A 12,625-nucleotide genomic window follows, 5' to 3' on the forward strand; every position below is an offset into this window, starting at 1 on the left:
ACCATATGGTGCTTACAAGAAACATATCTAAAATAGACACAGAAAGATTAAAAATAAGATAGAAAAAGAGATACCATGTAAATATTAATCAAAAGAAAGCTGGTGTAGCTGTAGTAATGTCAGGGTGGACTTTAAGGCAAAACTCATTAGAAGAGATAAGAAGAGGTAAAAAGGATTAAAAGAGCAATTCACCAGGATGGTATAACAATTCTACATTTGTATGCACTTAATAACACAGCTTCAATATTTATAATGCAAAAACTATCAGCACTTCATGAAGAAATAAGACAAATCCAAAATTATAGTAGGGCTGGGCACAGTGGTTCACACCTGTAATCCCAGCATGTTGGGAGGCCAAGGCCAGTAGATCACTTGAGCCCGAGAGTTTGAGAGCAGCCTGGATGACATGGCGAAGAACCCCTTGTCTACAAAAAATACAAAAATTAGCAGGGCATTGTGGTATGCACCTGTGGTCCCAGCTACTCAGGAGGCTGAAGTGGGATTGCTTGAGCTCAGGAGGTTGCGGCTGCAATGACTCATGATCGTGCCACTGTGTCCCAGCCTGGGTGACAGAGTGGAGATCTGTCATAGTGGGAGATTTCAACATCACTTTATAAATTACTGATATAACAAAAAGACTTCCATGGTGAGTAAAAAATGTAGATTTGAATAATAGGATTAATAGTACCCAATGATTACAGAATGCATATACTTCTCAAGTACCTCTGTAACATTTAGAAAAATTTGCTTTATTCTGAGCCAAAAAGCAAGTTTCAATACATTCAAAGGACTGAAATCAGAGATAGTATGTTATCTGATCACAATGCAATAAAAATTGATAAAACAAAAATAAATCCCATATGTCCTATAAATAAAATAACTAGGTTATTCACAAGTCAAAAAACAAAAAGTCACAATGAAAATTAGGAAACATTTTGAGCTCAATGTGGAGGGCAAGTCAAGATGAACTTAGAAATATATAATGTTAGGCCAGGCGCAGTGACTCAAGCCTGTAATCCCAGCACTTTGGGAGACTGAGACGGGCAGATCACAAGGTCAGGAGATTGAGACCATCCTGGCTAACACGATGAAACCCTGTCTCTACTAAAAAACACAAAAATTAGCCGGACGCAGTGGCGGGTGCCTGTAGTCCCAGCTACTCGGGAGGCTGAGGCAGGAGAACGGCGTGAACCCAGGAGGCGGAGCTTGCAGTGAGCTGAGATCCGGCCACTGCACTCCAGCCTGGGCGACAGAGTAAGACTCCGTCTCAAAAAAAAAAAAAAAAAAGAAATATATAATGTTAAATGCATATGTCAAAGAAGAGAAGCTAAAATTTAATATACTAAATATTCATCTAAAGATGTTAAAAAGATAGCAGAAGGTTACCCCAAAAGTAGAAGGAATTAAATAATAAAGGGCAGAAATTAGTGAAATAGTGAACAAACTAATGAAATAATAAACAAACATACACTAGTGAGGATTAACAAAGCCAAAAATTGTCTCTTGAAGAGACTAATGAATTGGTAATTTTACTAGTGAAACTGCAAGAAAAAAAAGTGAGAGAAGGCACAAATAATCAGGAATGAAAAAGGGGACATGTGACTACACAGCTAAAGATATTAACGAATAAAAGACTATCATAAACAAACTTATGCCAATACATTCGAAAATTAGATACAATGGTCAAATTCCTAGAAAAATAAACCTTATCAAAACTGGAGGAAAAGAAAATACTAATATGATTTAATTCATAAAACATACCCCCAAAGAAAATTTCAAGTCCCAAATGCCTCACAGGCTAATTCAACCAAACATTTAAGAAAGAAATAGCTAACCTGGTGAAACCCCGTCTCTACTAAAAAATACAAAAAACTAGCTGGGCGAGGTGGCGGGCGCCTGTAGTCCCAGCTACTCCGGAGGCTGAGGCAGGAGAATGGCGTGAACCCGGGAGGCGGAGCTTGCAGTGAGCTGAAATCCGGCCACTGCACTCCAGCCTGGGTGACAGAGCGAGACTCCGTCTCAAAAAAAAAAAAAAAAAAAAAAAAAAGAAAGAAATAATACCAATTTTTCACACACCCTTCCAGGTATAGGGGGACATTAAATAATCCATATTATGAGGCCAGCATAACTTGTTATAATATCTGACAAGAATATTATGAGAAAGAAAAATATAGGACAAGCTCACTGACAAATATAAACATCACACTAGCAAACAAAATCTAGGTCAATCGTACAGAAGAGTTAACAGCAGACCCGACTGCTATCTTTTAGAAGACCTGCTATGAGGTTGTCAGATGTCTGAGAACTTGGATTTTGGGAGTGTTCCTAAACGCTCTGGTAATACTGACTCACTGTGCTCAACTATTTGCACAATCAATGTGGTTTATGCTGTACTCCTGCTTTCCTTCAGGTAGTCTGGGACTTTGGTTCATGCTAGGCAAAGGGTGCCTTCACGACCCATCCATCCTCAATATAACCCATAGGCACCAAGTCTACTTAGTTTCCCTGGCAGATAACATTTTATAGGTGTTGTCACCACTCATTGCTGGGGGATTAAGCACATCCTCTGTGACTCTGCTGAGAGACAAGTCTTAGAAGTTTGTGCCTGGTTTCCTCCAGACTTTGTTCCATGTGTCTTTTTCCTTTGCTGATCTTGCTCTGCATTTTTTCACTGTAATAAATCCTAGCCAGGAGAATGAATATATATTGAGTTCTCCTAGTACGTCATCCAATGTGAGGGTGGTTTTGGGGAACCTCCAATACAACAGTACATCACAATATCAACAACAAAAAGGGTTTATTCCAGGAATAAAAGATTGGTTAAAAATCAGATCAATCAGTGTAATTCACCATATTAGCAGAATAAGGAAGAAAAATCATATGATAAAGAAAAACCATTTGATAAAAATCAATATCCATTCATAATAAAAATTCTCAGTAATTTTCTTAGTTTGGGAAACGGTAAATTAAAAATACCTATAGAAAATATAATACTTCAGAGTGAAAGTCTGAGCTTTTCCTCTATCATTGGAAACAAGACAAGGATGCCTTTTTTTTTTTTTGAGTCTTGCTCTGTCGCCCAGGCTAGAGTGCAGTGGCGCAATCTCAGCTCACTGCAAGCTCCGCCTCCTGGGTTCACGCCATTCTCCTGCCTTAGCCTCCCGAGCAGCTGGGACTACAGGTGCCTGCCACAACGCCCGGCTAATTTTTTTTGTATTTTTTAGTAGAGATGGGTTTTCACCCTGTTAGCCAGGATGGTCTCGACTCCTGACCTCATGATCCGCCCACCTCAGCCTCCCAAAGTGCTGGGATTACAGGCGTGAGCCACGGGGCCCGGCCAAGACAAGGATGCCTTCTATCACCACTTGTATTCAACACTGCATTGGAGATCCCAGCAAATACAAGAAGGTATTTTTATAACAATTTTATTGAGACAAAATTCACATACTATAGAAACCAACTATTTAAAGTATACAATATAGAAGATACAGAAGAAGAAAAAGATACAGAAGGTGAAAGGATTATAAAGGAAGAAATGAAACTTTTATTATTTGCAGATGACATAATTATAAATGAAAATCCAAAAGAATTTACAGATTTAGGATTAAAAAGCAAGTATAGGCCGGGTGCGGTGGCTAACGCCTGTAATCCCAGCACTTTGGGAAGCCAAGGTAGGTAGATCATTTGAGGTCAGGAGTTCAAGACCAGACTGACTGACATGGTTGAAACCCTGTCTCTACTAAAAATACAAAAAAATTAGCTGGGCATGGTGGTGCATGCCTGTAATCCCAGCTACTCGGGAGGCTGAGGCAGGAGAAGCACTTGAACCCAGGAGGCAGAGGTTGCAGTGAGCCGAGATCATGCCACTGCACTCCAGCCTGGGTGACAGAGTAGAACTCTGTCTCAAAAAAAAAAAAAAAAGCAAGTTTATAGCCAGGCGTCGTGGCAGGTGCCTGTAATCCCAGCTACGCAGGAAACTGAAGCAGGAGAATCGCTTGAGTCCGGGAGGCAGAGGTTGTAGTGAGCGGAGACTGTGCCACTGCACTCCATCCTGGGTGACACAGTGAGACTCCGTCTCAAAAAAAAAAAAGAAGAAATTACTTCCAAAATGTTTGGATCCTTTCCATTTATCTTGGGAATTTTGAAGGTTCCCCACCTGATGGTAACTGTAGGCACTCCTGATCAAAAACTGAGTTTAGTCAGGTTGCTGGATATATAAGGTATTAATATCTAAAAATTAGTACAGTTCCACATACCAACAATTAGGGAATTTGAAAAATAAAATTTTTTAAAGATTCTATTTATAGTGACAGAAAAAAAATCAAGTACCTACAAAGAAATCTATAAATTATTTGCAATATTTCTGCACAAAAAAATGTAGGCCATTACTGAGAAAAACCAAAGGAAATCTAAGTAAATAGAGAACTATACCATGCTTATGGATTAGGAGACTCAATCAAAACATGTTCATTAATTCTAAACAGATATATAAATGTCATTCAATGTTAATTAATTAATGTTAACCAACTTGATTGAATCTTTCCGTAATGTATACATTACACTGTATCCCAGAAACATACAAAATTATTATTTGACCATGAAAAATAAATAAATGAAAATAACATTTTCATCTAAGTGAAAGAAGTCATACACAAAGGCCACTTACTGTATGATTCCAGTTATATGAAATGTTTAGAATAGGCAAATCCATAGAAGTAGAAAGTAAAGTGGTTTTTGCCGGGGGCTGAGGAAAGGAGGAAAATGAGTAGTGACTGCTAATGGATACAATATTTTCATTTTGGGTGATAAAAATATTCTAAAATTAGACGGTGTGATGGTTAGACAACTCTGTAAATACATTAAAAAATGACTGAATTGTATATTTGAAGGGCTGAATTCTATAGTATGTGAATTATATCTCAATAAAGTAGTTATTTAAAAAATTTAAAAATTCAAATAAAATTTATATGGAACAACCAAGACATCTGGGGAGTGGGGAGGGAAGGAGAACAGCAGAAGGCCTTGATCTACAAAATATCTAGACTTATTATAAACCTACAATAAATAAGAAATGTGATCTTGGCTCAAGGATATACAAATCAACCAACAGAATAAAAGGCCAAGAAATAGACAAGAGATTCATGCACAAATGGACCATGATTTATGATAAAGATAGCACTCAAAACAGTTGCCAAAAGATGGTTTCCAATAAATGATGCTAGGACAAATGAGTATCTATATGTTTAAAAAATGAAATTTGATCTTTACTTTATTCCACACACAGAAATCAATTCCTGGGGGACTATACAGCTAAATGTGGAAGGCAAAACAATAAAGCTTCTGGAAGATAATACAGAAAGTATCCTCAGAGGAGACAATTGGGGAAAGGAAAAACTTATTAAATAGAGAACAAATATCATTAACCATAAAGAAAAAGATTGACGAATTTGATTACAACAAGAACTCTTCATCAAAGATACCACTGAGAGTAAAAGGCAAGTCACAGAAAAATTATTTGCAATCATATAAGTGACAAAGCACTCATACCCAGAATATACAACAAACTTCTACAAATTAATCTAGAAGACAGGTAACTCAGTAGAAAAACAAGCAAGAGACTTGAATGAGTACTTCACAAAAGAGGATATCCAAATAGCCAAAAATATATGAATAAAATGCTCAACCTCACTAGTCATCAGGAAATGCAAACTAAAGCCACAATAAAATACTACATACCTACCAGATTGGCTGAGATTTAAAAATTAATAACAAATGTTGAGAAGCATATGGAACAGTGGGAATGCTCACATAGTGCTGGGTGGGAGTGTAAAATGGAAAACAATCTGGTATCACCTACAAAAGTTGAAGATACACCTATCCTATGGCCTAGCAATTCAACTCCTAGGCACAAATCTCCAAGAAATGTATGTGCATGTGCACTGAGAGACACTGAAAATTCACAAGAAAATTTCACAGAAAACCACAAATGTCCATCAAACAGTAGAACAGAAAATAAATTGTGGTATAGTCATACAATAAAATCCTATGTAGCTATAAAACTAAACAAACCACAGCCACACATTACAGATAAAATATTAGAATTTACAGAAAAAATATTACAATTAAAAAGTGGATGAATCATAATAATGTTCAACAAAGCAGCCAGATACTGAATAAGCTATACTGAATAAATTAATAAAAATTCCAAAACCTAAACTGGAGTGTTGAAGGATACATATTTAGATAGTAAAACCGTAAGAAAAGCAAAGAAATGATTACCATGGAAGTCAAGAGAGTGGTTGCCTTTGAGGAAGAGGCACTAAGAATTTTGAGGTGCTGGCAGTTAGCAATTTCTTGACCTGGTGGTGGTTACCCAGCTGTTCTCTTTGTGATAAATCACTGATTAATACGTATTGTTTTGTATATACTTTAGTTTTATGTTTTTAAATTATTATACAATTAGGGCCAGGCATGGTGACTCATGCCTGCAATCAATCTCAGCACTTTGGGAAGCTGAGGTGGTACGATCACTGAGCCCAGGAGTTCGAGACCAGCTTGAGCAACACAGTGAGACCCCATCTCCACAAAAAAATCAGAAAATTAGCTGGGCATGGTGGCATGCACCTGTGGTTGCAGCTACTTAGGAGGCTGAGGTGGGAGGATCACTTCAGCCCGGGAGGTCGAGGCTGCAGTGAGCTGTGATTATGCCAGTGCACACCAGCCTGAGCAACAGAATGAGATCCTGTCTCAAAACAACAACAACAAACAACAACAAAATACAATTAGAAGGGTTAAAAAAGAAAACAAAAATCAAACAACGTGAAAATCAAAATCTGATGTGTGCTAGATTAGATTATTTCTCTGGGCATTAGTTTTTCCCTCATAGGAAGCTAAAGGCTTTAAATGATATTAACTATTTGGGGTGATGGGAGAAGTCACAGCCAGGGAGTACAATAATATTTAGAGGCATGCTATGTTATACTGTAGACATATCCATGTTAATATAATAGGAAAGTTAAGATAGAAAATTTGAAAGATGTTTAACCAAAGTTAAAAAGCAAATCACTCACGAGGTGTAAGAGGATAATTTAATACATTTCAAAGTTTAAATTATGTATTTACCTTCCAACTCCTAACAATATTGCATTTCCTAATACCTTGGCAAACAACAGGAGGGAAAAGTATGGAAAAAATAACCATGATATGATTTATAAATTAATTTCCTGGGTATTATCTTTATATTTCTAAAACCAAGTCAAGCTAACAATAAAAATGTTTCCATTTAAGCAGATTTAAGGGAAAAACTAATAATTCTTTCAGGTGCCTACGTTCAGAACTCTTCAAATGAACATCCTCTTTTTAAGTTCCCATTTATCATTTAAAATGCTACTGTGTTTAATTAGGTACTACTTCAAGAAACTATACAGAGTTAGATGCATTAAGAAACTCTACCTGCAATCTATTCACTTTTTGCGCTTCTTTCAAAGATACCGCATGCCCTTTGTTTTCCTGTACCATCATCTGCACTTGATTCTTCAGTTCCTTCACCTCCAGTTCCTTCTGATTAAATACTACTTCATCAGCAGCAAGCGCACACTAGTGGGGAAAGAAGGCACAAGTGACATTCACCACTGAAAATAATCAAGAAACCTCATATGATAACACAAAATGGTGATTAGATTATAGCTTGATGACGTCTCATGAATTTTTTTTTCATTTTCAACTTTTTCTGATTTCTTTCTAAGGAAGGCAGAGTTGAGAGAACCTATAATTGCTATAACATAGGAATTCATTACCATGAAGACAGAAGATTTTCCTGATTTTTCCTTCCTGTATATAAAAACTAGTTGTTTTGGTTCTAGAGTACCTTCACTAAGATTTTTACAAGTTTGCTAGAACTACTACGAGATTTTAATGTGGATCACTCAAAGAGCTCACATTTCCCAAATTGACATATAGGGTTATAAGAATACATTTGGGCATTTGAATGAAGTAGATTTGCTGATTTTGTACACTTTCGTCATGAAGAGATATATTCTGAAGATGTCGAAAAATGATTAAACAGTTTTACTTCTTGGTTTCTAATAAATTTGCCTATTTTTAAGAACACTTGGGATATGTAAACAATAAAGTAGTTTTTAAATTAAGTAAACAGAAAATTATTTGTCAAGTGCCTCATTCCACATGTTGGCTTGGCATTTAAAAAATCTCACTAAATAAGATGTTGGCATAGATGCGGTGATCAGGGAACACTTCTACACTGCTAGTGGGAATGTAAACTAGTACAGCCACTATGAAAAACAGTGTGGAGATTCCTTGAAGAACTAAAAGTAGAACTACCATTTGGTCCAGCAATCCCACTACTGGGTATCTACCCAGAAGAACAGAAGTCATTATACAAAAAAGATACTTGTACACGCATGTTTATAGCAGCACAATTCACAATTGCAAAATTGTGGAACCAACCCAAATGCCCATCAATCAACGAGTGGATAAAGAAACTGTGATATATATATGTATCTGAGAGTAAAAGGCAAGCCACAGAAAAATTATTTGCAATCATATAAGTGACAAAGCACTCATACCCAGAATATACAACAAACTTCTACAAATCAATCTAGAAGACAGGTAACTCAGTAGAAAAACAAGCAAGAGACTTGAATGAGTACTTCACAAAGGAGGATATCCAAATAGCCAAAAATATATGAAAAAAATGCTCAACCTCACTAGTCATCAGGGAAATGCAAACTAAAGCCACAATGAAATGTGGCTTTCCTGGCAACAACAGCAAAACTCTGTCTCCAAAAAAAAAAAAAAAAAAAAAAGAGCATTTATCTGTTCAATGTATTTGTGTTCATGTATTTTTTTATGTGTTCAAAACTTGGAATAAAAAGGGCAATAAAGTCCCTTAAGAGATACTTTAAGAGATACTTATGAGCAGGTAGAATGTTCCAAACATTGACTCATGGTGAAAAATCAAGGTTGCAACACTATCTGGCAGCTTCTAAAAATAAGATGGTAACTTCAAAATGACACTTAACTTCCCTAGCAACAATCCAGCTATTACTCCATCTGCCAGACGGCCCACGATCTTACCTTGGCTAAGAATTTTTAAAATGTGTACTGACCTGCTTGCCTAATAGGCTCAAGGATAACAGGGATTGAGAAAAGGATATCCTTGCTTGTCACACAGACCTGCTGGTCACCTTGCCCAGCAATCCCCCTAAGCAGCTGAGTTTACCAAGCTGCCTTCACAGTAACCCCTGGGATGTAACCCTACCTACAACTACTGAGTCCAATCGCTTAGCTGCCACTGATGTATATCGTAGGCACGGGCAGGTGAAAAATAAATGAGAGGTATATATAGTAATAAGCTAACATACATTATGTCTTAGAACAGACCAGGCATCCTCATTGCTTTATGGGAATAAATGCTTTAATATTCGCACAACCATATAAAGTGGGTATTACTGTTTCTATTTTACAGATGGGGAAACTGAAGCACAAAGGTCAACTATTTGCCCCAGGTCATACAGCTAGTAAGCAAAGGAGGCAGGATTCAAACTTAGGGAGTTTGGTATCCATATTCTTAACCAGTATGTTATTCTGCCTGTCATAGAAGAACAGAAAAGAAAGTTTTAAAAATGATTTTCTAGTCAGGTGCAGTGGCACACACCTGTAGTCCCAAGATACTCATGAGGCTGAGGTGAAAAGCTATGTCCCGAGTGGCTGGGACTACAGATGCATGCCACCACACCCAGCTAATTTTTTTTTTTTTTAATTTTTGTAAAGACAGGGTCTCACTCTGTTGCCCAAGCTGGTCTCGAATTCCTGGGCTCATACGATCCATCCACTTCAGCTTTCCAAAGTGCTGGGAATACAGGGGTAAGCCACCATGCTGGCCAAAACAATTTTTTAAAGAGATATATGCTGGGCACAGTAGCTCAAGCCTGTATCCCAGGACTTTGGGAAGCAGAGGCGGGCAGATAACTTGAGGTTAGGAGTTTGAGACCAGCCTGGCCAACATGGTGAAACACTGTCTCTACTAAAAATACAAAATATAGCCAGGCATGGTGGCAGTGCTTGTAATCCCAGCTGCTCAGGAGGCTGAGGCAGGAGAATCCCTTGAACCTGGGAGGTGGAAGTTGAGCTACATGGCAACATCCTGTCTCTGCAAAAAATACAAAAATTAGCCTTGTGGCCGGGCGTGGTAGCTCACGCCTGTAATCCCAGCACTTTGGGAGGCCAAGGCAGGCAGATCACCTGAGGTTGGGAGTTTGAGACCAGCGCGACTAACATGGAGAAACCCTGCGTCTACTAAAAATACAAAAAATTAGCCTGGCATGGTGGCGCATGCCTGTAATTTCAGCTACTCGGGAGGCTGAGGCAGGAGAATCGCTTGAACCCAGGAGGCGGAGCTGGCGGTAAGCTGAGATCACGCCATTGCACTCCAACCTGGGCAACAAGAACAAAACTCTGTCTCAAAAAAAAAAAAAATTAGCCTTGCATGGTGGCCTGTGCTCCCAGCTACTCAGGAGGCTGAGGTGGAAGGACTGCTTGAGCCCTGGACGTCAAGGCTGCAGTGAGCCATGATCATGCCACTGCACTCCAACCTCAGTGACACAGGGAGACCCTGTCTCCAAAAAAAAAAAAAAGAAAGAAAGAAAAAGAAACCCATTTGCTTTTTGCAATCTACTATTTCCCAAAATAATCTGATCATGGTACTTTTTTCAACAAAACTGTTAATATCTTTAGGATGTAATAATCTAGAGAACATAATCGAGGGCAAACTTAAATTTATTTTCCAACACGTGGAAAGAGGAACTTACTACCTACCTTACCCCCAAGCAATCGGTTTGATGGGCTTCCAATTTCAGCCACCTTAGAAGCATGACAGAAAAGTGCTTCCTATTACCAACTCCTATATATGTCCCAACATTCAAGCTTCCAATTACCAGTACTTCCTGTTCCACCTCATTCTACTAATGAGGAAGGGCCTGCTCTACCTACGCAGAATTACTACATTTCAGAAAAAAAAAAAAGAACTAAAAAAAAAATGATTTAAAAAGTATTACATGTTTCTATGTCATTATTTATTTATTCATTTATGTTTAGAGACAGGGTCTCACTCTGACCCCAGGCTGGAGTGCAGTGGTGCAATCACAGCTCACTGCAGCCTTGAACTCCTGGGCTCAAGTAATCCTCCAACCTAAGTCACCTGAGTACGTGGGACCACAGGCATGTGCCACCATGTCTGACTAGTTTTTTCATTTTTTGTAGAGACAGGGGTCTCATTTTGTTTCCCAGACTGGTCTCAAACTCCTGGGCTCAAAACAACCCTCCAGCCTCAGTCTCCCAAAGTGCTGTGATTACAGGCATAAGCCACTGTGCTGGCTGAGACTAGTACATTAATGTAACAAGATAGTTTCAAATCTCATATTTCAAATAACGAGAAATTTCCGCTTGTTGAGTTTGGTGTAATAGGAAAGAAGAACATCCACAATTATCTGAAAATTCAGTGAAATACTTCTCCCGGCCGGGCGCGGTGGCTCACGCTTGTAATCCCAGCACTTTGGGAGGCCGAGGTGGGCGGATCACGAGGTCAGGATATCGAGACCACGGTGAAACCCCGTCTCTACTAAAAATACAAAAAATTAGCCGGGCGCAGTGGCGGGCGCCTGTAGTCCCAGCTACTCAGGAGGCTGAGGCAGGAGAATGGCGTGAACCCGGGAGGCGGAGCTTGCAGTGAGCCGAGGTCGAGATCGCGCCACTGCACTCCAGCCTGGGCTACAGAGCCAGACTCTGTCTTAAAACAAAACAAAACAAAACAAACTCCTCCCTTCAAACTATACAACTATGAGGCTGAATTTTCTTCACAAACTTCAACGAAAACAACATATTGCAACAAACTGAATACTGAAGCAGATATGAAAATCCAACTGTCTGTTATTAGATCAGATGTTAAAGACATTTGCAAAAATGTAAAGGAATTCTACTCTTACTAAAATTTTTGTGTGTGTTGGCTGGGTACAGTGGCTCACACCTATAATCCCAGCACTCTGGTAGGCCAAGGCGGGCAGATCATGAGGTCAAGAGATGGAGACCATCCTGGCCAACATGGTGAAACCTCGTCTCTACTAAAAATACAAAAATTAGCTGGGCATGGTGGCGTGCACCTGTAGTCCCGGCTACTTGGGAGGCTGAGGCAGGAGAATTGCTTCAACCTGGGAGGCAGAGGCTGCAGTGAGCCGACATCATGCCATTGCACTCCAGCCTGGTGAGAGAGCAAGATTCCATCTTTAAAAAAAAAAAAAAATTGTATTAGAAAATATTTTTCATTAAAAGTGCTCTTTATATTAACATGTAATTGGGTTACCGTTAGTTTTGAATGAATAAATAGCTTAGATTTTTTCCAGTTTTAATTCTAACACACTAAATATCAATAGATATAACCCACATGAACAAAAGCTCTTTGAGGGATCTCACTTTAAAAGTGTAAAGAAGAAGAAGTCCTGTGGTCAAAAAGTTGGAGAACTTGAGAACTGCTCTAACAGAGGATAATACAAATGCCTTCTTTATAATATTACATGTAAAAAGGCTTTGAGGAAATATTTCTAGCTAGAGA

At 38.6% G+C, this 12,625-nt stretch overlaps 1 protein-coding gene across 8 annotated transcripts in view; it reads right to left on the reverse strand.

The window, feature by feature from the left end:
- The window catches only part of KIF27 (kinesin family member 27), an 87,174-nt gene that overhangs the window by 54,550 nt on the left and 19,999 nt on the right, over window positions 1–12,625 (reverse strand). For all 8 annotated transcript variants that reach the window (XR_012424830.1, XM_005582030.4, XM_065530747.2 and 5 more), the window contains one exon: window positions 7,453–7,596. Coding sequence is in view for 7 of the 8 variants with exons in the window: in XM_005582030.4 (XP_005582087.3) it covers window positions 7,453–7,596 (144 nt within the window). In the remaining variant the exon portion in view is untranslated. The remainder of the gene's footprint in view (window positions 1–7,452; window positions 7,597–12,625) is intronic.

This window comes from Macaca fascicularis, chromosome 15, assembly GCF_037993035.2.
Source record: "Macaca fascicularis isolate 582-1 chromosome 15, T2T-MFA8v1.1".
NCBI lineage: Eukaryota > Metazoa > Chordata > Mammalia > Primates > Cercopithecidae > Macaca > Macaca fascicularis.